Consider the following 26,234-nt stretch of genomic DNA (forward strand, 5'->3'; position numbering starts at 1 on the left):
GGGATATCACCAGCAGTGCAGGGGGGAAAAAAGCGCTCATTTTCCATACCGCTAATCTTTTGCTCCAATGACCCCCCCATGGTTGGCAGCAGCTGGTATATGCCTAGAAACGGTTGCAATTGAAACATCAGGTGAGCAAGCGCCCCTTTTTTATATACCAAAAATACACTGTGTGCAGAATTATTAGGCAAGTTGTATTTTGATCACATGATATTTTTTATACACATTGTCCTACTCCAAGCTGTTCAGGCTTGAGGGCCAACTACCAATTAAGGCTACGTTCACATTGGCGTTCCGCCAATGTGCGTCGCTGTTGCGCTGGCGACGCAGCGGCGACGCGCCCCTATGTTTAACATAGGGGACGCGTGCGTTTTTTGGGTGGCGTTTTTTGACACTTGCGTCGTTTACGACGCTAGCGTCGGACGCAAGAAAATGCAACAAGTTGCATTTTCTGTGCGTCCGATTCTCGTCAAAAAACGACGCACGCGTCGCAAAACGCGCGCGTTTTTGCGTGCGTTTGTGCGCGTTTTTTCGTGCGTCGCGCGTTGCGTCGCCGACGCAGGGCGGCGCAATGCTAGTGTGAACGTAGCCTAAGTAGATCAGGTGATGTGCATCTCTGTAACGAGGAGGGGTGTTGTCTAATGACGACAAAACCCTATATAAAGGTGTGCTTAACCCCTTCATGACCTTGGGATTTTCCGTTTTTCCGTGTTCGTTTGCTCCCCTTCTTCCCAGAGGCATAACTTTTTTATTTTTCCGTCATTATGGCCATGTCAGGGCTTATTTTTTGCAAAACTAGTTGTACTTTTGAACGACATCATTGGTTTTAGCATGTAGTATGCTAAAAAACGGGAACAAAATTCCAAGTGCAGTGAAATAGCAAAAAATGTGCAATCCCACACTGGTTTTTTGATTGGCTTTCTTACTAGGTTCACTAAATGCTAAAACTAACCTATTATGATTCTCCAGGTCATTACGAGTTCATAGACATTCATGCGCCATTTTCCGGATACCCGCGATTTCACCCGCCGCTATTGCGGGCACATGTCAGCTGTTCAAAACAGCTGACATGTCCCAGCTTTGATGCAGGCTCGCCGCCGGAGCCCTGCACCAAAGCGCGGTATCGGACCTAAAAACAAAAAACAGTACATACTCACATTCCGATGTCTGTCACGTCCCCCGCCGTCCGCTTCCCGCACTGACTGTCCGCGCCGGACATAAAGCAGAGCACAGCGGTGATGTCAGTGCAGGGAAGCTGACGGCGGGGGACGTAACAGACATCGGAATGTGAGTATGTACTTTTTTTTTTTTTTTTTACTTTTACAATGGTAACCAGGGTAAACATCGGGTTACTAAGCGTGGCCCTGCGCTTAGTAACCTGATATTTACCCTGGTTACAAGTGAACACATCACTGGATCGGCGTCACACACCCCGATCCAGCGATGACAGCAGGTGATCAGCGACCAAAAAAAGTCCTGATCATTCCCCAGCGACCAACGATCTCCCAGCAGGGGCCTGATCGTTGGTCGCTGTCACACAACGAGATCGTTAGCGGGATCGTTGCTACGTCACAAAAAGCATGACGTTGCAACGACATAGTTAACGAAATCGTTATGTGTGAAGGTTCTGGTCCGATGGGCGTCGCGGTCCGGGGCATCCCATCTTCTTACGATGACGTCCTCTTCTTGTAGTCACGCTGCGACTCTGGCGCAGGTGTACTTTGTCTGCCCTGCTGAGGGCCAAGCAAAGTACTGCAGTGCGCAGGAGCCGGGCCTCTCTGACCTTTCCCGGCGCCTGCAGTACTTTGCTCTGCCCTCAACAGGGCAGACAAAGTACACCTGCGCAGGGGCCGCAGCGTGAATACAAGAAGAGGATGTCATCGTAAGAAACTGGGAGGCCCCGGACCAGACCGTGACGCCCATCGGACCAGAACCGGACCGGGACCGCCCTGGGTGAGTATAATCTAAACTCTTTCTCATCTTTCAGGACACATCGGGGGCTTATCTACAGCATTACAGAATGCTGTAGATAAGCTCCTGATGCTGGTGGGCTTAGCTCACCTTCGATTTTGGGGGCGACAGGTTCCTTTTAATTATTAGGCAACTTCCTTTCCTTTGGCAAAATGGGTCAGAAGAGAGATTTGACGGGCTCTGAAAAGTCCAAAATTGTGAGATGTCTTTAGGAGGGATGCAGCAGTTTTGAAATTGCCAAATTCTTAAAGCGTGATCACCGAACAATCAAGCGTTTCATGGCAAATAGCCAACAGGGTTGCAAGAAGCGTGCTGGGCACAAAAAAGGCGCAAAACAACTGCCCATGAATTGAGGAAAATCAAGCGTGAAGCTGCCAAGATGCCATTTGCCACCAGTTTTGCCATATTTCAGAGCTGCAACGTTACTGGACTAACAAAAAGCAAAAGGTGTACGATACTCAGGGACATGGCCAAGGTAAGAAAGGCTGAAAAACAACCAGCTTTGAAAAAGAAACATAAGATAAAACGTCAAGACCGGGCCAAGAAATATCTTAAGACTGACTTTTCAAAGGATTTATGGACTGATGAACTAAGTGACTCTTGATGGGCCACAGGCTGGATTAGTAAAAGGGCAAAGAGCTCCACTCCGACTCAGGCGCCAGCAAGTTGGAGGTGGGGTACTGGTATGGGCTGGTATCATCAAAGATTAACTTGTGGGACCTTTTCGGGTTGAGGATGGAGTGAATCTCAACTCCCAGACCTACTACCAGTTTCTTCAAGACAACTTCTTCACGCAGAGGTACAGGAAGAAGTTGGTATTGTTCAAGAAAAACATGATTTTCATGCAGGACAATGCTCAATCACATGCCTCCAACTACTCCACAGTGTGGCTGGCCAGTAAAGGTCTCAAAGAACAAAAAATAATGGCATGACCCCCTTGTTCACCTGATCTGAACCTCATAGAGAACCTGTGGTCCCTCATAAAATGTGAGATCTACAGGGAGGGAAAAAAAGTGCACCTCGCGGAACAGTGTCTGGGAGGCTGTGGTGGCTGCTGCACGCAATGTTGATCGTAAACAGATCAAGCAACTGACAGAATCTATGGATGGAAGGCTGTTGAGTGTCATCATAAAGAAAGGTGGCTATATTGTCACCAATTGTTTTGGGTTTTGTTTTTGCATGTCAGAAATGTTTATTTCTAAATTTTTTGCGGTTATATTGGTTTACCTGCTGAAAATAAACAAGTGAGATGGGAATTTATTTGGTTTTTATTAAAGTTGCCTAATAATTCTGCACAGTAATAGTTACCTGCACAAACCGATATCCTCCTAAGATAGCCAAATCTAAAAAATAAAAAATAAAAAAACCAACTTCCAAAAATACTAAGCTTTGATATTTATGATCCAATAACCAAGAGAAAAGCGAGCAGCACAGCCTAAATGTCCAGAGAAATAGTGTGTAATTCACAAAATAGGTCGTCCGATGGAAAAAGGGAGGTGCTCGCGTGATATAAAGTGTAAATCATCCGAACAAAATAGAACAAACGCGGCAGCACTGACCAATCCTGTAGTTCCGTAGATGGACCCGTAGAAGCGCTTTCTTACAGCACGAAACGGCCGTCGTCTCGTCCGTCGCACTCCTTGTTCGTCTCACTCCCCCGAGCCGTGAAGATGTTTTTCTGTGTGTTTCAATAAAGGACACTTGAACTACAGGATTGGTGAGTGCTCCGCGTTTGATATTTATGAGTCTTTTGGGTTGATTGAGAACATAGTTGTTGATCAATAATAAAAATAATCCTCTAAAATACAACTTGCCTAATAATTCTGCACACTGTATAATCTGATAAAACCATATTTGCACTGTTTTGCTCCCCAGTTCTTTTCCATACCAATATTTTGCGATTTATCAATATACAAGATACTGTTTTTAAAAAGAGATTGTCAAAGTAACAGTAATTTTTTTTCCAGAAAACATTCCAAAATATCTCAAAAAATCTGCTTCTTTGTCCTTCTGGAATTCTTAAATTCTCAATTTACAGGCAAAAACTGTCTTCAGTGAATACAGATTTTTCTGAGTTAAAGGGCACCTGATAGCTGGTACATGTCGCCCGATCCACAGGCAGCATGTTTCAGATACTGGCTTGCCTGATTTCAGCAAATCGGGTGGCTTTCAAAGTATGTTCTCTGAAATGCCGCAGTGCTACAGAGTCAAAAAACATACCTGGCTGAGATAATATCGCCAATTTAAAAGCTCACTTTAAGAGATGGCAGTTGGTGGTCAAAGGTCTATGGAGAGGGGAACGTGGGAGGAACCAGAGGCAGACAGACATTTTACTGACAGTTTACCAAAAACAACAGTTACACTTTAACTGCTGCGGTCCTTTGTGTTAAATTTTAAAAAAAAAACCTCTCCCACACTGGCCCCCTTCCAAGGAGGCTGTACCAGATCTCTGGAAGCTTGTGTGATATTTATGTCATGTGAACGCATTAGCCAATCAGCAACAGCTAATGGACTGCCCGTTTTCAAACTTCCATCAGATATCCAAAATTCTTCTGAGCGAAGTGGCCTCCACAGAGACCACAACATTGAAGAAGGGGTTGGACAATCACTTTAAAGCCCAATTAAGAAAAAGAACCAGGTTGATGAAATTTGACGTATGCCAGTCATTTGCTTAGTGCACATATTGCTAGCTTTTTAACCAATCTAGTTCCGAGTATTGTAGACTTTACTAATGGTATGTACACACGACATCTTTTAGACACCAGTGTACTTGCATGGGGTTTTTTTTGTATGGGAAAAGATGCTTCAAGAAAATGCAAGCAGTGTGTTCCCTGAAGCTTTGCTTTTATTTTTATTTTTTTCAGACATCTTTTGCAGCGTTTTTTCTCTCTCCATATTTTATATATTAAAATTGTGAGCATCTTCAAAAGCCAATGTCGTCACAGGAATGTACCGGTGACTTCTTTTAAATGCTTCACATCTTTGATGCCCTAAAGCGGTTAAGAGAACTTCAGTAAGATGGAACATATGCCCAGCAAGATATTTTTTACATTGCAGTGCATATGCTCATTCTTTTTGGCATTTTATTAGCTCTTTTCATGTGACATATGTGCACATAACCTAAGGTTGGAATTACTGATGCAGTTTTTGAAGATTGTTTTTGTTCAGCCTAAGCCAGAAGTAAGACCAGAAGAAGGAAGTATAAATTCTTACTTTCCCATTTCACTTGAATCCAATTCTGGCTTTAGCAGTAAAAACTGCAACAAACTGCCAAAAAACTTATGTATGTGATTTTAGCTCAAATGTGAAGAGTTGCTTGCTAAAAAGGAGTACACTATAATATCATTAACCAGGATGTAATTACCATGTTCTTAGGACATTGGTTCAGAAAGTGTGGTGAAGATTTATTAAGTTAAATATACTAGAATCTGGTTCAATTTGCACCAAAAAACTAGAATACATGCCTTGCATCACATGTATTAATACCGCTGTGGCGTTTCAGTAGTGGGAGCACTGGCGTGGCACTTAGCAACATACCACAAGATACTTTTTTCCTCCTGGCTTTGCAAGTTGTGATCTAGAAGGAGAACGGGTATGGCTTGAAAGGAGACATCTTTAGGCAGAGATCAGACAGACGTATCTAATGCTCCATATACAGACTATAATGCCCCCGGACTGGCTGCAGGTCTCTGGACCCGAACTTACAGTCTCATGTGTCTGAGGCCGTCAGTTTGTATTGTGACACCCGCTGTCAGTCCTGGACTTGCAATTCATGTAAGGACCATGAAATATGCCCAAATATGAACTCGGCCTTATGCAAGCATTATTGCTGCACTGCAAGGTAGACCAATAAATACTGCAGGTGGTATAACATTAGATAGCATTAGCCTCTTAGATTTGGCACCTTTTTAACCCCTTCCTAAATGTGTCGTGTGGCCATGGAGTTGTAGGAGGTACATACGATGTTTGAATCACCTTTTGTTCCAATGTTTGTGGGAGGCGAGGTGACAAGAACTGCAATTTTATATCTTGTAAGACTTAACTTTTCCAGATGCAACAAAACCACATGTTTCTAAATGGGCAGCATGGTGGATCAGTGGTTAGCACTGTTCCTTTGTAGCTCTGGGGTAATGGGTGCAAACAGAACAAACCCACATTCTAAAGACATACAGATAGGGAATTTAGATTGTGAGCAGCAATGGGGATAGTGATGATGTCTGCGGAATTAGGCTGCTTTCACCCATCAGGTTTTTGCCGTCAGGCGCAATCCGGCAAATTTTGAAAAAAACTAATCCAGCAAAAGTTGCCACCGGATCCGTTTTTTTCTCATAGACTTGTATTAGCGCCGGACGGCCTCTCGTTTCATCCATTTTCTGCCCTATCCGTCGAAAATTTGTTTTCCAGCGGCCGGAGAAAACGTACATAGGAACGTTTTTTCTGTCCGGCGAAAAAACGCACAGCAATGGACGGGGGAAAAACTGATGAAACGTGAGGTGAAATGATGGAATACGGTGACAGATTCCGCTTTTTTTAAAGAAATCATGCATTTTCCATTCTGGAGTCTGTCTATCTGGCTCTCTCTCTTTCCCGAAGCAGGAAATCCAAAAACAAAAAACAAACAAAAAAAAAAAAGAATCCAGCAAAAAAAAAAATGGATCCGTCGCATCAGTTTTTCACAATTTGCAACGGATCCGTTTTTTTTTTTTTTTTTTTTAAATTTGCCGAATTGAGCCTGACGTCAAAAACTGATGTGTTAAAGGGGCTATATTAAGGTAAAATACACTGGGGCAGAGGGGGGCATTTAAACTTTAAGGGTATGTGCACTTTTTTTTTTTTTTTTTTTAGGGTATGTGCACACGTAGAATGGTCCACTGTGGATTTTTCAGCAGCGGATTTGATAAATCCACAGGGCAAAACCGCTGCGTTTTTTTCCTGTGGATTTATCACGTTTTCTATTGCGGATTCCGCTGCGGATTTACATCTGCAGTTTTCTATTGGAGCAGATGTAAAAACGCTGCGGATTCCGCACAAAGAATTGACATGCTGCGAAAAATAAAACACTGCATTTCCGCGCATTTTTTTCCGCAGCATGGGCACAGCATTTTTTGTTTCCCATAGGTTTACATTGTACTGTAAACTCATGGGAAACTGCTGCGGACCCGCAGCTGCGGAAACGCTGCGGATCCACAGCAAAATCCGCAACGTGTGCAGATGCCCTTAATGTTTTTACAATTTTTGCCTCTTTTCCCACATTCTTTGTGCTGTTCTCCTATGAGGCCCAGCCACAAGCTGAGGAGGACATAGTGGGGATGAGGACTCTGAGCAGGTACTGGCTTCAGTGATAACCCGATCTTTAGGTGCCAGTGTGTTAAGTTTATATTATGGAAAAATTAGGCATGATTAGTAAATCCACCTTAGTGTATTTGTGAAAACTCTAAACTGCTTAATTGTCAACCTTTTTTCAGTGTGAAAGGAACAAATAATGCCAATTACATCCAAAGTAACCATTGTCTTCGCCTGTGCATGTATAATTTGGTGCTTTTCCAAAAGTGGATTAAACAAAACAAACAAAAGCTTCCTTACAAGGGAGAAATGGATCTCTTGGCATGTGTATACAAAGTTACGTAGCGCAGTAACTGTATTTATGAACAGTTGCAGACACAATCTTGAATCTCTGTTTTAACCACACATGGAAGAACCGTAAGAGTCTGGTATACACTCCTGCAGGACCCATAAGCAGAACAAGCTGCCAGAACAAAAAACAGACTGCTTAATATTCTGTCCACTTGTTCCTGCAGTGTAGTCCATTCACCTTTCTGCAAAGCTTGAGATGAAAGAACATAATCTGTCACACTACAACATTGTATGGAGGAGGGGGTTTGGAAGGCCTTTAGGTCATTTTACAGGCAGGAATAAATGGCCTGTAAAAACAAGAGGTAAAACACAGTACTATTAGAGATCAGTTTCAACTTCAATGCTACAATTTGTAAGGGTAATAAACTTAAGATTAAATACAAATAAACGTTTCCAAAAATGTCATATACCTTACATTTAACATTCTCTCTGAAAATATGAAGTGACAATAACATAGTACGGTAACAAAACGACCATGCTAGAAAACGTAAATCATAAGATAGCACACAGAAAGAAAGTAGAAGAACTCCGATTCTTGAATTTAGCAGTGACAAGAGGATAAGAAATCTACAGAGAGCCAATGCCACCAAGATCAAAATACAAAGGGGACCTACAGTAAAGACAATGATAGAACAAAACAGTCTAAACACTATAAAAGACTGTTCACTCAAAAAAAAAAAACATAACATGAAAAACAAAATGGTTACTGGATTTATCTGAAGAGCTGTAATGCAGGCTAAAAGAAAAAGCAAGTTAGATCATAAAAGTCATACATAGAAGTAAAGACAGCACACAATAAAATACCAAGAATGGAACCAGGAAAGACAAATAATGGGAGCATATTTCTGCATCAAGAGTCCTTCTGCATTTCCTGACATAAGAAAGCAACAGTTGAAACAAGCTTCTAAAGACTACGCATGGTAAGAGGATCAAAGGGTCAAAAAGACGAGACAACAAGATGGTTTATCAAGGATCTCAGGTGGTGGGTTTGTGAGGAAAACGGGGCACACACAGTTTCACTAGAGCTCATCTAGCTACTACAAATCCACTACGAGACGGGAGAGGGTGACTCACTCTGTAGGACGCTTACGGTGGCCTGGGCTCGAATCCATGTTATGGCTGGGTTTTGTCTCAGGTCATTTCTTCGGGGGTCGTTGCTTGCCCGGCACTCATAGGTGCCAGAATCTTCCAGTGTCAGACGAGTTATTCTCAGAACACTCACACAATTTGTGCCTGTGGCTGTGTTAATGGTGACTCGGCGCTTCCTTGCACCATCCCACAGCTGTTTGAAAGACTCAACCCGGTTGACTTCAGCATACCACCATTGGATTTCTGGCGTGGGGATGCCAGCCACATCACAGTACAGTTCAAAGGCATCCCCTGTTAGTTTAGTTTCTGACATTGGCGACTTGACAAACCCAGCTATGGTTAGAGGGGTTTAGCAGAGAGGCAGCAATGGGCCAGTGGAAAGAAAAGGATAAGGCGTAGAAAGAAAAAGAAAGAAAAGATAAAGCAAATAAGAATGCAGATAAACAAAAGATTATATAGAATTGCTTTTTGTATGACTGGCAGATTAGGAGGGGAAGAAAAAAGGTGAAAAAAATAGAAGTCCTATAGGCACATATGTCAGATCAAAAAGCGTACCAGGTTTTAACATTCTACGCTCCATTATCAACAACCTAAATGTATCAGCGTCTCCTACAAGTTGTAGATTAAAAGAGAGAAGAAAAAAAAAGTACTGATCTAATGCGTCCATTTAGTAATACAATATTCAAGAACAACTGGAGACTCATTTAACAGACAGGTATGCCATAGCATCATTACCAAGCAGAAACTACTGCTCTACGCATAACATTAGGTTAAGTTCCTACAATGAGTTTTTGATGCTGCGTAGCTGTGCACAAACTGCAGCATTTTATAAGTCCAAGTGGATGGGACATTTATTTTAGCAAGTTTCCACTGAAATACACTAAAACCGCATATAATTCTCACATGACTATCAATAAAGTTTTGTCAAAGTGAAATACTGGGAAGTATCATCAAAAACAAAAGCAAAGACATAGCAAAAAGACAAAAACGGAGCATCAAAAACGCATGTAGAAAAAAAAATGAAAATACAGCAAGTAATTCAATTTAATCTGTGCAGAAAATCAGCAACATCAAATACTCATAGTGGAAACGTAGCCTTAAAGTGTGTAATTAATGAAAAGGAAACCCATCTTCGTTCGTAGCAATCTAAAATCGTTAAGGCTAGCACAAAGTTCTGGCATGTTAGGAGGAAAGGCGCCAGCACTAACAGGCACATACACCCGTCAGGCTGTCTGGAATGGCTGCCGTTTTCACTTTTGCTAAAATCCTGAAACCATCTTGAGGCAACACTTGGTAGCATTGAATTTACAACAGAATCTGCCCAGCACAGTTCCCTGGGCTATTCCCCCGCACTGTCTGTGAGCCTGCCCTGCATTGCAGCATCCTCTGCAGCTGCCCACCAGCTTCCTTAGATTAGCTGCACATTCACTCCACTAATGCTTTGATTGCCGAGCTGTAATCTGGTAATGAAGGGCTGGCACAGTGAGCATGATCAAGCACAACACTTATTTAGCAAGGAACAACCCTGACACACACACAAACAACAATTACAATAAAACTGCACAACACGGAGACGCACAAGAAATATTTCACAAATTAATGTGCCAAGTGCAATTATGAAAATATCAATTAAGAAGTGGGTGTGCCATTTCTTACACTTCCAATACAAAATTCCAATTCAGATCTGCAGCTCGAAAAATTATGTTCTAGGGGTGAAAAAAAAAAAAAAAATCTTCAAAATGCAAGTTCATTCGGCCATATTTTGTGGCTTATTTTCTTGTAAAGAAAAATTTTAAAAGTTACTTTAACATTAGCTACAAAATACGCAAAAGCAGGTATAAAGCGTACATATTTATCACCTGCTTGCCAATGCCTGTACAGTGTTTACTTCATGTACAATTATATTTTTAGAGCATTTCTGTGGGCTGCTGTAAAGATGATTAGCTTGTCAAAACCCCAGGTTGCTGTAGCAACTGTCCTTGATAGTGCTCAAGGTGGCCCAATTTTTATTATGCTTACTTTTAATGCAGCACAACAATGTGATTATTAATTTGGCATGAAGACAATGTGAGCATCGTCGCGTTTATGATACCCATAGAGTTTCTGTACATAAAGCTAGCTATGTCTGCTTAACACTATGTGCCCATGATCAGGAATAGCAGCGTTTTGGGCACCGCGTTCTAAAAAACGCACGTGTTTTAGTTATGTGCATTTAACGCATCTAATGACAGTCTATCTGCAGGATGGCATCTCGGCTACAGAAATTAAAATGCTGTGGCTCATAAACCCGCACCGCGGGGGAGTTTATACAGCTTTAAAAAGAAGCACAGTGGGCATGGGATTTGTAATGTAGAACGCAGCTATTCCGGATCATGGGCACTTACCGTTATAGCTCTGCCCAAGCCCTTGTGCACACAGCCATAATATGCAACCATGTCATACGTACCCATAATCCTATGGCCAAAGAATTAGATGACGCCATGCAGAGCCTGTGTGCACAGGATTTTGTGACAAGTGACATAGTTTAGAATTTTTGATTTAATACAAATTCTATGACCGGACAGAATACTTGCTTATATAGCACCAACATGTTCTGCAGAGTTGCTATCAAACGTTGCCCTTTATGGCATGTGAACCCAAGACTACTGACCATACTAACCACTGAGGCATATACATTGAAGGGGCTGCTGGTCCAAACCAATAAGACTGCAGTCACTCTCCCCAGGACACGCACTGCAGGGATTCACCGATTTCAGAGCCAGGACAGGAGGGTATACATGAGTTCCAGACAGAATCCGTTTAATGGACACGGCCTTGCTCCACACACTTGTATTGAGCAAAACGGTGCTCTGACTAGTAACGCGGCAGTCCAGTGGGCTCAGAAACCAGTGAATCCCCGTAAGTAGAGCACAATGAGTGCACTGGTGGATTCATAAGTCTGCAGTCACACATAACACTTAAGTCTGCAGTCACACAGAGTGACTACAGACTTTTTGATTTGGACCGGACAACCCCTTTAATCTCCTAGACAGGCATTATCCTAGTGGCATTATAAGGCATACAGTGCCTTGTGGAAGCAGCACTTACCATATTTACAGACTATAAGACATACTTTTTTCCCCCAAATTTGGGGGGTGCATCTTATACTCCGAATGTAGCTTACAGGGGAGTTATAGTGGTGGAGGAGTGGGATTACAGGAGGCAAGGTCCCTTCCTCAGGAAGCCAGTGGCAGCAGAATTGGGGCAACACTGTGGGACAGATGTTAGCGGTGAGCAGAGCGGAGTGCATTGGTTTCCTGGTGGCCATTTTCCTGAAACCGTGGGCCGTCAGAAGTGGCGCATGCACAGGCTGGCATCACTCTCCAGCCGAGATCTCAATCCGGGCATGTGCCGACTCTGGCAGCCATTTCCCTGAAGCCTACCACTGGGAAAGCAAAACTTTCAGCTGGGACACCTCCTCCCACTCAGGTCTCGTAGCATTGCCCCACTTCAGCCTCCGCTGGCTTTCTGATGAAGGGACCCTGCCTCCTGTGACCCCTCTCCACCGCTGCTCCCCCAGGTAAGATACCTTGAATTCAGATTTTGACGGACCCCAATCCTATTAAAGAAATAAAATAAATAAAAAAAACACACTTTTCCCCCCTATTTTCCTACCCAAAATTTGGGGTGCTTCTTATACAGTACCAATAAATACTTTGGAACCGATTTATTTAAGTCACTTTTTTTTGTCTTGTCATATTAGCTGAATCTTTGAGGAACACATTTTTCAAAACGGCATATGTGGTTCATAAATTTGTCACAAAGTCAAAAACAATATACTATTTTGCCTAACTTTTTTTGGCAATTTTTCAGCACCAAAAGCCACAAATGCTTTGAGAAGTTGCAAAATGCGTGAAATTACAAACTCCTCCAGAAACTTTACTCTAAGGCAGGAACTGGAGTGAGATGCGCCAAAAAAAATACGATATTTGGAAAATTGTATTTTGCAAGTCTGTCTAAAACATTTGGATAATAACAAGGGAATACACCGCACTCACGGATGGAATGTTTTGCAAATAAGTATAACAATTTTATTTATGTACATAGACATTAATGATAACAATGCAAGTACATGCAGCAGAAAGCATACAAAAAATGAATGACGTCATTCATTTTTCTGTATGCTTTCTGCTGCATGTACTTGCATTGTTATCATTAATGTCTATGTACATAAATAAAATTGTTATACTTATTTGCAAAACATTCCATCCGTGAGTGCGGTGTATTCCCTTGTTATTATATTGGGGACTTTGTGTCCATTACACCAGCACCTTCCCTATATTTAGCAGAGTGCAGACTAATTTTTTATATAAAACATTTGGATAAGCAAAGCTGTCGAGAGAAAAAAAAAAAACTTGGGAAAATAAGGCAAATTGAAAGAGTTGTCTGCCTTTGTGTCCATTTTTTTTTTCTTACTTAAAGCGTAATTGTCTTTTTAATTATGATTTAATAAATCAATAGTACACATAAAAATAAGGAACATTGTAATATATCTCAGAGAAATCAGTTTCTTTCTCTGCCAAAATTGGTCCAAATTGAGACTTTATAATGACTGACGTAAAAGCAGTTAAGCTTTAAATGCAAGTAATTGGAGCTAAAAAAAAATAATTTTTTTGCATTGGGTTTTATCACAAAATTTTGTACCATTTGCCTCCTTTACAGTCTATTGCTGGCTTGTACAAGGTCTCCACTTACAGAACAGCAGAACTGAGCCATAGGTGACCATGCAGTAAAGCCAAGAGTACAGGCAGACAGGTTACACATATTTTGCCTCCATTTATAAAACATACATATGGATGTAAGTAACAATAATGGACTACACTAGTAATTAATTCATTAGGGAATATAAACAAAACAAAAAAATAATTAAAAAAAAGATATTTCTAAAGGAGACTTTATTGTAGTTATTACGTTGTACTTTCTCTTTTAGTTCTATTGAACAATAGCCCTGTGTGTTCACATACCGGCGTAGACCGATGCCTGAGGAATGTATATTAGGCTATGTGCACACGTACAGGTTTTTTCGCGCTTATTTCGTGTTTTTTCGCGCTAAAAACGCTATAAAAATTCATTAAAAATGCATACATTATGCATTCTATCATTTAGAATGCATTCTGCATGTTTTGTGCACATGGATGCGTTTTTTACCGCGAAAAAAAACACATCGCGGTAAAAAAATTAGCATGTTCATTATTTTTGCGGATTTTCTGCGTTTTTCCCGCAATTCTATGCATTTGGGAAAAACGCACAAAAAACGCGTCAAAATCGCGGTAAAAACGCATGCAGATTTCTGGCAGAAATGTCCGGTTTTTGTCAGGAAAATTTCTGCAAGAAATCCTGACGTGTGCACATACCCTTACAGCTTGCGATTGGAGTCCCCCATTCCAAAGCTCACCTACGTGGTAGTCTCCTTTAGTGACCAGGTGAAGTCTAGTGGATATCATAATTGGATACGTTGCAAGCATGAAGCCCGTTTCTAAAGCTTAAAGGGAATCTGTCAGCAGGTTTTTGCTACCTCATCTGAAAGCAGCATGAAGTAGGCAAAGAGAAACTAAACCCAACCATGTATCACTTACATTACTGGGTGCAGCCACTTTGACACAATCAGAGCTTTTAGGTTTAGTATGGAAGCAGAGCTGAGAAAGCTGGCCCCGCCCACACCAGACTCTGTGTACAAAGTCCACAGACAGTGTGCTGCTTAGTCCAGCCATGTTAATCTTAGTGATCCTTTAGTTTAGTAAACAACAGCTCACACTTTGCCAAGTGATATATTCCTGAATTCTGTGTCTCAGCCTCCATCTCCTGTTGTCTTCAGGTTGCATAGCAAAAACCTGCTGACAGATTCCCTTTAAGCAATATTTCCTAGTTCCATCACTCCATGACTATTTCATGCTATTTTTTTTTTTTTTTTTTTTTAGAAATGTGCCATTTTAAAATGTTAAATATTCATTCAGACGTTCGTGTTTCATGGACGTGTCAGCTCAATAATTTCAAGGTAGATAACGTACCCATTATATATATTATGGGGGTGTTCACATATCTGTGCTTTTTTGTAGAACGTGTAAATATCATGTAGATGTCCATTTTCAATCAGCGACACATAACTACCACCAAAACAAGGCTATGGTTTTGTAAAAAATCATATACAGCACACGATGTCAGTGTGTAGGCCGTCAGTAACATTGTAATAAATAGAAGTTCAGCAATTTATTTACCGTATTTACCCATATGTGAAAATCACAACGTAAACGACGTTAAAAACAAAAGAGTATACAGACACTACAGAATGGGGTCACAGCTGATTCTTTCTCTGAGATAAAACATTTCCCTGCCCGTTTTTAAACAATCTTTTACTTCATCTGTGATCCCGTGCTGTCTTGTCTGTATCCTCTTTTGCTTCCTCTCCTGCCCACAAGATGTGGTATGATCAGATGATTGTTCCTGTACGGTCAGACACAGCCATTATACAGGAAGAGCACATTTATAAGATCATCTCCGCACAGGAACAATTTAAACACATCCAATTGTGGAACTTATTATTCCAACATCTAGTGACTAAAATGTACTTTTGCTTGTGGGAAAACCCTTTTAATGATTTTGACCTTCTGAATTCAAATCTGACAAAGAAAATTTTTAGTTTGCTCTTCTTACTATATCAAAGTTTTTAGTTTACTGCTACATATAATTCATTAAAGTAAAAGAGAGGCCCGGCACCTGCGAACTGCAGTACTTTACTCTGCCCTCAACAGGGCAGATAAGTACGCCAGCGCAGGAGCGCCATGCTGGGGAGCCATGAAGCAACAGGAGGGCTGCATCGCAAGAAGATGGGAGGCGCCGGACCCGGACCTGTGACAACCATCGGACCAGACCGCCAAGGGGCGAGTATAATAAAACTTATTTTTCAGGTCAGACCGAGGGCCATTATAGAATGCTGTAGATAAGCCCTGAAAGGTGGTGGCCGTATCTTATAACGAGCCAAAACTGCTGACAGGTCCGCTTTAAGCATCATATTCAGGTTTAGTAACACAAAATTAGTTGCGTTCAACTGTTTTCATGTCTGAAACAATTTGGCTATAGAACAGTTATCAGTCCCAAATATCAAGAAAAAAAAAAAAAAACATTGCTCGACACAGAGCTAAATATAAGTTCCTGTAAGATGGCTTAAATGACTTGATTCTCGTTACCAAGGCTCAGAGTCAAAGCCGTTCCCTTTCTAAGCCCACAAAAAGTTAATAAAAGATTGTGGATTTCTGGCAGCCAGTTGGACTATGGATAATACCCTGTGTTTCACTTTCCAGCTCTTGAATCAGAGCCAGCTAAACAGTAAAGTAGGCACCTTGTCTGCCCTTGAGATAAGAGTAGGGGGTTGGCGGTGTTTTAATAATATGTGCTTACAAAGTTTAATCTGCAAATCCAACACATCATTTGTGATATTTTCACCTTACCTCTAACTACAGTAAGCCTTCAATGTCTCATGTGTATTGTAGGCCACCTAAGACAAAATATCGTAAGATTCAGTTTTGCCCAGATTAATCAAAGTGAAAGGAATGAATCCATACAATGCTGAGAAGTTGCATATCAGCAAGTAACTTAGCAATGAAATGTGTGCACATCTGTGGATGCACCCAATATACAGCAATTGTCATCAAAGGGTGATGTTTTAGAAAAAAAACCTTTAGCAAAATGTGGAAAATATCTGCATAGATTTTTTTTTTTCTTGGGTGGGGGGTGAGATACTGCAAATTTTCAAATTCACAACATGCCTTGTTCTGTGGTGAATGGTTAGCAGAGTTTACATTTGGTACTGCACAGTGTTAACAGTCAATGATCCAATGTATTTCTGGGAGTGGGCACAGACCAGCTCTTAGGACTTGCCCACACAGTAGAATTGCTGCAAGTTATGTGTCTAGGTTTGCAGGCAGAAAATCTGCAGAATACTGCAGCAGAAAAATAAAACAAATCTCATCCAAGTGCTGCATAAATTTTAGGGGAGAGTAGTTGGCTACCGAAGTAGATTTAACAGTTTGATATCCCCACAATATAGTAATGTATGCAGATAAGAGTTCAAATTTAAGCCAAAAAAAGAGCCATGCAGAGAAATTACCATTAAATAGAACATGTCTCATGTTCCAAAAACGCTGCAGAAAGTAAGGAGGAAGTGTGTGTGGGCAGAGAAAATGTGCGGGTCTGTCTGTAGGGGTGTGTACGGGTGTGTGTCTGCGGGTGTCTGTGTGTAGCCAGGCATCGTCTGATGGGACTACTACTCCCATCCGGCTATGTCTACTGTTACATATAACAGTGACAGCATGAGCCGGCGACTGTGTCCAATTTTAAAACAAAAAAAACCCTTTATACTCAAACACCTAATCCCAGACGCCCGCGTCTCCTGCAACAAAATAAAATAATAAACCACTATATACTCCCTTGTCCGCCATAGTCCATTTAATAACTAGTATACCACGACGATCTCACGTGTAGAAGATGTGACCTCTCTACCCGACCTCCAGTGATACACTGACAGGAGGTGATCTCTTCCGTAGTGTATCACTGCGCTGCCGTGAAAGGTCACCGAAGTTCATGCTATCACTTGCGGCACTGCTGCGTGAGAAAATTCTCACACAGCGGTACCATAAGTGAGAGCACGAACTCCAGTGAAATCGCAATAATACACTGCTGGAGTGATAAGCTCCTGTCAGTGTATCACTGGAGGCTGGGTAGAGTGGTCACATCTCCTGATGAGACTGTTCTACATGTGAGATCGTCGTGGGACACTCGGTAATGGACTACGGCGGACAGGGAGCATTTATGTTGGTTTATTATTAGTGATGAGCGAATATACTCAGTACTCGAGATTTTCCAAGCACACTTGGCTGTCCTGAGTATTTGTAAGTACTCAAAGATTTAGTTTTCAGCGCCGCAGCTAAATGATTTACATCTGTTAGCCAGAATAAGTACATGTGAAAATTCCCTAGCAACCAGGCAACCCCCACATGTACTTATGCTGGCAAGTAGCTGTAAATCATCCAGCTGCGGTGCTGAAAACTAAATCTACGAGCACTTGCAAATACTCGGAGGACACCCCAGCGTGCTCGGGAAATCTCGAGTACCGAGTATATTCGCTCATCACTATTTATTATATTATTTTTGTTGGAGGAGATCCAAGGATTCAGTGATTAGGGTATGCAGCAAGTATGGTAAATTAAGATTAATAAAGGAGTCTGTGTGATTAATTCAATTAAAGGACTTTATTCTGGCCTTGTCTTTACCATACAAAGTAGGATTAGTAATGGATAGGTGTCTTATTGACGCTTCTCCATAACTAAGCCGTGTGCTTGATGTCACCGGACAACACAAAGGTGACATCAACCCCACAAAAATGAACCCCACTTGCTACCGCTACAGGGCAAGTGTGAAGAGCGAGGCTAAGTGCCAGAATTGGCGCATCTATAAGATGCGCCATTTCTGGTACAGCTGAGAGTTGATGTTTTTAGCCTTGGGGGTGCCAATATACATGGCCCCTTCTCAGATTATTAATATCAGCTCGCAGCTATCTGCCTAGCCTTTGCTGGTTCGATTTTATAGGGGGACCCCATGTAAAAAAAAATTCTGGGGTTCCCCTGTAAACTAGCCAGTAAAGACTAAGCAAACATCTGTGAGCTGATATTAATAGCCTGGGAACCTTAATGGCTATTGGCTCCTTCCCAGAATATTAACATCTGCCCTCAACAGTCGGCTTTCCCTCTGCTGGTTAATAAAATTACAGCACTTGTGGCTTTTGGAGCTCACGCAATTTTTTTTTCTTTTAAACATATTGCATTTCTCGCAGGTTTCTGAGGGTATATTCCCAGTCAGTAAACGCTGCAGGTTGGACGCTGCGTACATCCGCATCGGCCAGATGTTACAGCATAGTGAATGGGATTTCAAGAAATCCCATGTAGACTATGCGTGCACTGGTGCCCGCGGCTTCCCTACGGAGATGGACATGCAGCGCATCTTTCCAGACTTCAGCATGTCTATTTATCTTGCGGAGACGCTCAATCTCTGCAAGATAAAGATCACAGGTCCAATGATTACCTACGTACAATGAACTCCTGCATTCAAAAGTCAGCAGCGCTTTGGACACAGCGGACATGTGCTGGGTCCTAAGCGCTGGCGATTACTGACCGTGGGGATGTAGCCTAATAAAAGTTGCTGTTTTGTTACAGCATATGTAGGTTATGTTAATGCTCCTACATAGGCTGGTGTGTGTGTCTCTTTATTTAATTGTGTGTGGTTGTGTCTTTCATATTAATGAGGGTATCTGGCTGAAGAGGTTGGACAAGGAAAGGACATCACAGTTCTTTTTTTTTTTTTTTAAATAATATATCCTTATTTAGCTTACAAAAACGCACACAAATCTGAATGAAAATCCGCATAAAAAATGTGCAGAATTTAAACTGCGTTTTCTGCCAAGAGGCAGAATCCACGCAGAATTTTACAAAAGCAAATCGGCAACGTGCGCACATACCCTAAAGGTGTCACACTAGTGAATGCTGAAAAAAAATTGGTAAACTATGCTTTTTTTTCATCATACCGCTAGAAAAAATAAGTGGAATAAATCACGATCCAAAAGATGAATGGACATAATAATGATATAGCTGAAAATGTCATCTTGTCCTGCAAAAAACAAGTCACCATGCAGCGCCATCAGCAGAAAAATGTTAAGTTATAGCTATGCAAAAATTTGGTTTTTATTGTGTAAAAAGCGCAGTTGGCCACACTTTTGTGCACTTCTGAACAGAGGCCAGATGAAGCCCATAGTAATTCTTCTGCCTCATTAAAAGGTATGTGCACACGTTGCAGATTTGCAGGCAGAATTTTTTGAACATAATCTGCATCTCTTGCCAGAAAACGCACGGAAAAATCTGCAACGTGTGCACATAGTCTTATAGTTAACGGATCACTCAAAGGTTTCATCTGAATCAAGTCATTCAGAGGTTTAGATGAAAACCACAATGTAAGTGCTTAGCATAGAGCGCAGGTTAAACGTGATCCCAAACGTTATGCAAAATGTCCCCAATAAAACTTCAACTCAATCCACAAAAAAGCAAGCTCTCACTCAGGTACGTCATCTGTTAACGGAAATATAGGGGCTTCATGTTACTGGTAGTACAAAGGCTCTGGAAAAGCGAAATCACTCTCCAAAAGAAATCCAGGAATCCGAAATCCTAATGCCCTCTCCCTTCTGGGACCCGTAGTGTGCATAAACCACAATTAGCGTTTACATGTCAGGGATATGGTAGGGGTATAATTTCCAAAATAGTGGCACCCGAGAGGGATATTCTGTTCTTCTAGCACTAAAGGGCTTTGTATATGGAGTCTGCAAACTATTCTAGGGATATCTGTGCAACACAAGCCACATAGCACTTGGTCCCTCCCGAGTCTCGCCTTGTGGCTAAGCAGCACTGTACAGCAACATATGGGGTATTTCCATGTTCAGCAGAAATGGTGTGACCAATTTTGGTGCCATTTTTATCCATTTGCTAGTGTGAAAATTTAAAATCTGGGGCTTAAAAAAATTTTTTAGGTGATAAAAATATTTTTTTATTTACTTCCCAATGGTATAAAATTCTGTGTGACACCCATGGTGGCAATATTATCACTGATCCCCATAGGCCAAGTTCACATTTGCGTTCGGCAGCCCTGCATACTTTTCCCTTCATATCCGCACAGCTGCGCATGTGTCCCGTGTACCTATGTTTAAAATTGGGTACGCAGGGATATGCGTTGCATGTGGATGCAGCATTTTGATGTGGCGGGTAAGCATGAGCAGCTGTACGGATATGAAGGGGAAAAAGTACGCAGCCCTACGCAGGGCTGCCAAACGCAAATGTGAACTTAGCCTTAGATGAATTCATTGGGAGGTGTAGTTTGTTAAAGGGAACCTGTCACCCCGTTTTTTGAGATTGAGCTATAAATACTGTTAAATAGGGCCTGCGCTGTGTGTTCCTATAGTGTATGTAGTGTACCCCGATTCCCCATGTATGCTGAGAAATAACTTACCAAAGTCGCCGTTTTCGCCTGTCAATCAGGCTGGTCAAGTCGGGAGGGCGTGGTGACATCGCTGGTTCTTCCTCAGCTTTACGTTGGTGGCGTAGTGGCGTAGTGGTGAAGACACAGCGCGCGATCTGCGCTGTCATCCCTTTCGTCGGTGGGGGCGGCCATCTTCCTGGGGCCGCGCGTGCGCAGATCGAGTGCTCTGCTGCACGGGGCTTCAGGAAAATGGCCGCGGGATGCCGCGCGTGCGCATTAGAGATCGCGGCGGCCATTTTCCCAAAGCCGAGTTTGCATCTCGGCTTTGGGAAAATGGCCGCCGCGATCTCTAATGCGCACGCGCGGCATCCCGCGGCCATTTTCCTGAAGCCCCGTGCAGCAGAGCACTCGATCTGCGCACGCGCGGCCCCAGGAAGATGGCCGCCCCCACCGACGAAAGGGATGACAGCGCAGATCGCGCGCTGTGTCTTCACCACTACGCCACCAACGTAAAGCTGAGGAAGAACCAGCGATGTCACCACGCCCTCCCGACCTGACCAGCCTGATTGACAGGCGAAAACGGCGACTTTGGTAAGTTATTTCTCAGCATACATGGGGAATCGGGGTACACTACATACACTATAGGAACACACAGCGCAGGCCCTATTTAACAGTATTTATAGCTCAATCTCAAAAAACGGGGTGACAGGTTCCCTTTAAATTAAGGTCACTTATGGGAAGTTTCTGCCAATGTGACATGGCACCTTCAAAACACTGCAGCAAAACCGAAACTCCAATTTTGAGCTTTGCACTGTGCTGCAAAAGTAGTTTTCGACCACATATGGGGTATTGGTGCACTAAAGAGAAATTGCAAGGTGCATTTTCTCCTATTAGTCTTGTGAAAATTAAAAACATTGATCTAAAAGTTCATTTTTGTGGAAAAAAAATCTGAACAGATTTTTATTTTCACGGTTTTATGTTATAAACTTCTGTAAAACACCTGGGGGTTCAAGGTGCTCACCACACATCTAAATACATTCCTTGTAGGGTCTAGTTTCCAAACTGGAGTCACTTGTGGAGGGTTCCCACTGTTTGGGCACATCAGAGGCTCTCCAAACTCGACATTGCGTCTGCTCTTGATTCCAGCCATTTTTGCATTCAAAAAGATACACTATGCTCCTTCCCTTCTGAGCCCTGCTGTGCGGCCAAACAGTGCCCCCCACCCTCACCCCCACACACACCACACACATTTGGGGTATTGGTGTATTGAGGAGAAATTGCACAACAAATTTTGAGGTTCAATTTCTCCTGTCACCTTTGTGAAATAAAAATATTTGGCGCTAAATTAAAAATTGTGTGAATAAAAATAATATGTTAATTTCTCTCCTTCCATATTGCATTAATTCCTGTCAAGCACCTTTAGGGTTAATCAACTTCATCAATGTGGTTTTGAGCACCTTAAGGGGTGCAGTTTTCAGAATTGTGTCACTCTTGGGTATTTTCTGTCATATAGGTCCCCCTAAGTCACTTCATGTGATGTGGTCCCTTAAAAAAAAAAAAAGTTAAAAAAAAAATGTATATTATATATCTATCCATCTATATAATCGTCTAAGGGTCAGTTCCATCTGTTTGTCGGTCACGGAAATCCCACGTCGCTGATTGGTCGCGCCGGCCACATCATCACGTGTTATTGCTGCAATGCATTCTTGGGACTGGAGCGACACGAGGAGCATCGCTAAACTCCTGGGCTGGATCCGGGGCCGCCGGAAGGCGAGTATATAACTATTTTTTATTTAAATTCTTTTTTTTTTTTTTTTAAAACCGGGATATGGTGCCCACATTGTTATATACTACGTGGGCTGTGCTATATACTACGTGGGCTGTGCTATATACTACGTGGGCTGTGCTATATACTGCGTGGGCTGTGTTAGATACTATATCGCTGTGCTAGATACTGCGTGGGCTGTGCTAGATACTGCGTGGGCTGTGCTAGATACTGCGCTAGATACTGCGCGGGCTGTGCTAGATACTGCGCGGGCTGTGCTAGATACTGCGCGGGCTGTGCTAGATACTGCGCGGGCTGTGCTAGATACTGCGCGGGCTGTGCTAGATACTGCGTGGGCTGTGCTAGGTACTGCGTGGGCTGTGCTAGGTACTACACTCCCTGACAGAAGTTATGTCGCTTATCCATGTTATGTAAATAGAAGCTTATAACCTGACGTTAAATTTATCCATTGGTTTTATAAATTATTCTTTTGAAAGCTGAAACCCTCCACAGGGTGAAGATGTAAACTAGGATTGGGTGCATTATATGACCAGGCGACAAAGCTTTTGTCTTGCCAAAATCTGACCATTCTGTGTCCATTAACTGATCAATATTTCTGCATTGATGCCAATTTATTTTCTTAACATAAACCACATTTTGGAGGGTTTCTGCTTTCAAAAGAATAATTTATACAACCAATGGATGAATTTAACGTCAGGTTATAAGCTTTTATTTACAAAATATGGATAAGCGACATAACTTCTGTCAGGGAGTGTGCCTGGGCTGTGCTCTATACTGCCTGGGCTGTGCTCTATACTGCCATACATATTCTAGAATACCCGAAGCGTATATCTACAGTATATCTATATATATACACACACACTTCAAAAATTGTGCTGATGTAAAGTAGACATGTGGGGAAATTTTATTTATGACCGGTAACTATTTTATGTAACATCTCTCAGGTTTAAGGTCATAAGAATTAAAAGTTAGAAAACTGTGAAAGTTTCAAAATTGCCGCCAAATTTCCAATATTTTCCCAAATAAACGCAAGTCATATCGAAGAAACTTTACCACTATCATGCAGTACAATAGGTCATGAAAATAGAATTATTCTTACCGTTAATTCGGTTTCTAGGAACCTTCCACGACGGCATATGGAGGTTGTCTCTTTGCCCTAATGGGGAACAGGAAACACAGAGAGGTTTAAAAGGACCTCCCACCTGCCAGTGACTTACAACTGAAACCATAGCACCGGTTTACCTTCTGAATCCCAGAACTAGTCCAGGAATATGTATCGGGTGGGAAATTAGTGCCGTCGTGGAAGGTTCCTAGAAACCGAATTAACGGTAAGAATAATTCTATTTTCTCTAGTCACCTTCCACGACGGCATATGGAGGAATACCAACTAATTTGGCACTAGGGAGGGACAATGGCCTGGAGAACTTTACGGCCGAAGACTAAGTCCTTATTGGACAATACATCTAATCTGTAATGTTTAGAGAAGGTATGGAGTGAAGACCACGTTGCTGCCCTGCAGATCTGCTCTGGGGATGCACCTGCTCTTTCTGCCCAGGAGACTGACGTAGATCTTGTTGAATGGGCCTTGATCCCTACTGGAGGTATTTTGTTTTGAGCAAGGTAGGCTTCCGTTATGGCTTTTTTGATCCATGCAGCAATGGTACTTTTAGCTACTTTTTTACCCTTATTTTGCCCAGAGAGATGGACAAAGAGGTTATGATCGATTCTGAAAGCACGGGTCTGATCTAAGTATTGCAGCAGAATACGCCGGACATCCAGAGTGTTGAATCTTCTTTCTTACGAGTTTGCAGGATTATGGCAAAAGGTCGGTAGAACAATCTTTTGGGAACGATGAAAGTCAGAGACTACCTTCGGAAGAAAAGAAGGATCTAGACGAAGTACTATTGAGTCATCTCTCACTAGAAGATACGGCTCTCTTATAGATAAGGCTTGTAGTTCACCCACTCTTCTAGCCGAAGTTATGGCTACCAAAAACACAGTTTTATAGGCAAGATTTTGAAGAGAGCAGGAGGACAAAGGTTCAAAAGGCAGGCCTGTAAGACCTTGGAGCACCACATTAAGATCCCATGGGGGAACTATGATCTGTTTTCTAGGATTCATCCTAGTTGCTGATGTTAAGAACCTTTTGATCCAGCGATGACCTGCTAGATCTTGATCAAAAAAGGAGCTAAGTGCCGAGACCTGGACCTTGAGAGTACTGGGTCTAAGACCCATTTTTAAGCCTTTTTGTAAAAAATCTAAAATGTTAGGAATATTGGGCTTGAGAGGGTCTGGAAGGTTAGGCAAACAAAATGACGAAAACTTTTTCCAGATTTTGTTGTAGATGGCGTTGGTTACTGGCTTTCTCGATTTTTGGAGAGTAGTTATGACAGTGTCCGATAGTCCTTTTGCTTTCAAAACTTGGGCTTCAGTAACCACACCGCTAAGTTCCATTTCTGAGGGTCTGCGTGGAGAATAGGACCCTGAGAGAGGAGATTGTTTTTTTAGAGGTAACATTACCGGTCCATCCACTTGTAGTTGGGTGATCAAGTTGAAACAACTTCTTTTGGGCCAAAAAGGAGCTATCAGGATAGTCGGAGTCCCTTCTATTCGTATCTTCCTTAAAACCTTTGCAAGGATTGGGATTGGCGGAAATGCATAGGCAAGCTGGAAGTGCCAATCTTGGACTAGGGCATCCACTCCACTGGGATTGCCTCTTGGGTTCAAGGAAAAAAAGGTTTTGACTTTTGCGTTCTGGTGAGAGGCAAAGAGGTCGACCTCTGGAAGACCCCACTTAGCATGTTGAACGTTTGAAGATCCAGGCTCCATTCGCCAGGATGAATGTCCTGGCGACTCAGGTAGTCTGCTTGAATATTTGCAGTCCCTTTTAGGTGAATTGCCGTCAGGGACAGTAAGTGTTTTTTGGCCCAATAAAAAATTCGAGCGGAGATCTTTTTCAAACTGAGGAATTTTGTACTGCCCTGGTGCTTGATATGAGCCACCGTGGTCATGTTGTCTGAATAGATCTGGACATGTTGACCAGAAATCTGACGGCTTGCTGCTAACAGGGCCTCTTCCACATCTTTGAGCTCTCTGAAATTTGACGATTTCTCGCTGATTGACTGGTTCCAAAGACCTTGGTAAGGAACATGATTTATTATGGCTCCCCAGCCCCTCCTGCTGGCATCTGTCTTGATCGTGGTTAGCGGAAGCTGAATCCAGCTCACACCCGTCAGGAGGTTTCTGGAATTCATCCACCATATTAAGGATGCTTTCACTCGACCGGGTGTGTGAATCCTTTTTGTTAGAGTGCCAGGTCGACCATCCCACCTGTCTAGAATGTGGGTTTGGAGAATTCTGGAGTGAGCTTGAGCCCAAGCCACCGATTGTATGCAGGCTGTCATGGAGCCTAAGAGAGACATTCCTTCTCGAAGAGTAGGAAATCTCGTCTCCTTGAATTTTCTGACTTTTGCTACTAATGGTAGCCTGTGATCGTCTGGGAGAAAGGACATCTGTTTTGTTGAGTCCAGAACCACACCCAAGAACTTTCTGGTTTTTGAGGGTTGAAGCTGAGACTTCTTCATGTTTGGAATCCAACCCAGAGACTTCAATATCTCCAAAGTGGTTGACACATGGGACATCGGGGTCATCTCGGTGGGGGCTACTATCAGGAGATCGTCCAGGTAGGGCACTATACAGACAC

General features: G+C 42.4%; 1 protein-coding gene across 2 annotated transcripts in view; it reads right to left on the reverse strand.

The window, feature by feature from the left end:
• The window catches only part of NPTN (neuroplastin), a 136,347-nt gene that overhangs the window by 72,062 nt on the left and 38,051 nt on the right, over positions 1-26,234 (reverse strand). For both annotated transcript variants that reach the window (XM_069765636.1, XM_069765635.1), the window contains exon 2: positions 8,680-9,027. In XM_069765636.1, coding sequence (XP_069621737.1) covers positions 8,680-9,027 — 348 coding nt within the window. The remainder of the gene's footprint in view (positions 1-8,679; positions 9,028-26,234) is intronic.

This window comes from Ranitomeya imitator, chromosome 4, assembly GCF_032444005.1.
Source record: "Ranitomeya imitator isolate aRanImi1 chromosome 4, aRanImi1.pri, whole genome shotgun sequence".
Lineage (NCBI taxonomy): Eukaryota > Metazoa > Chordata > Amphibia > Anura > Dendrobatidae > Ranitomeya > Ranitomeya imitator.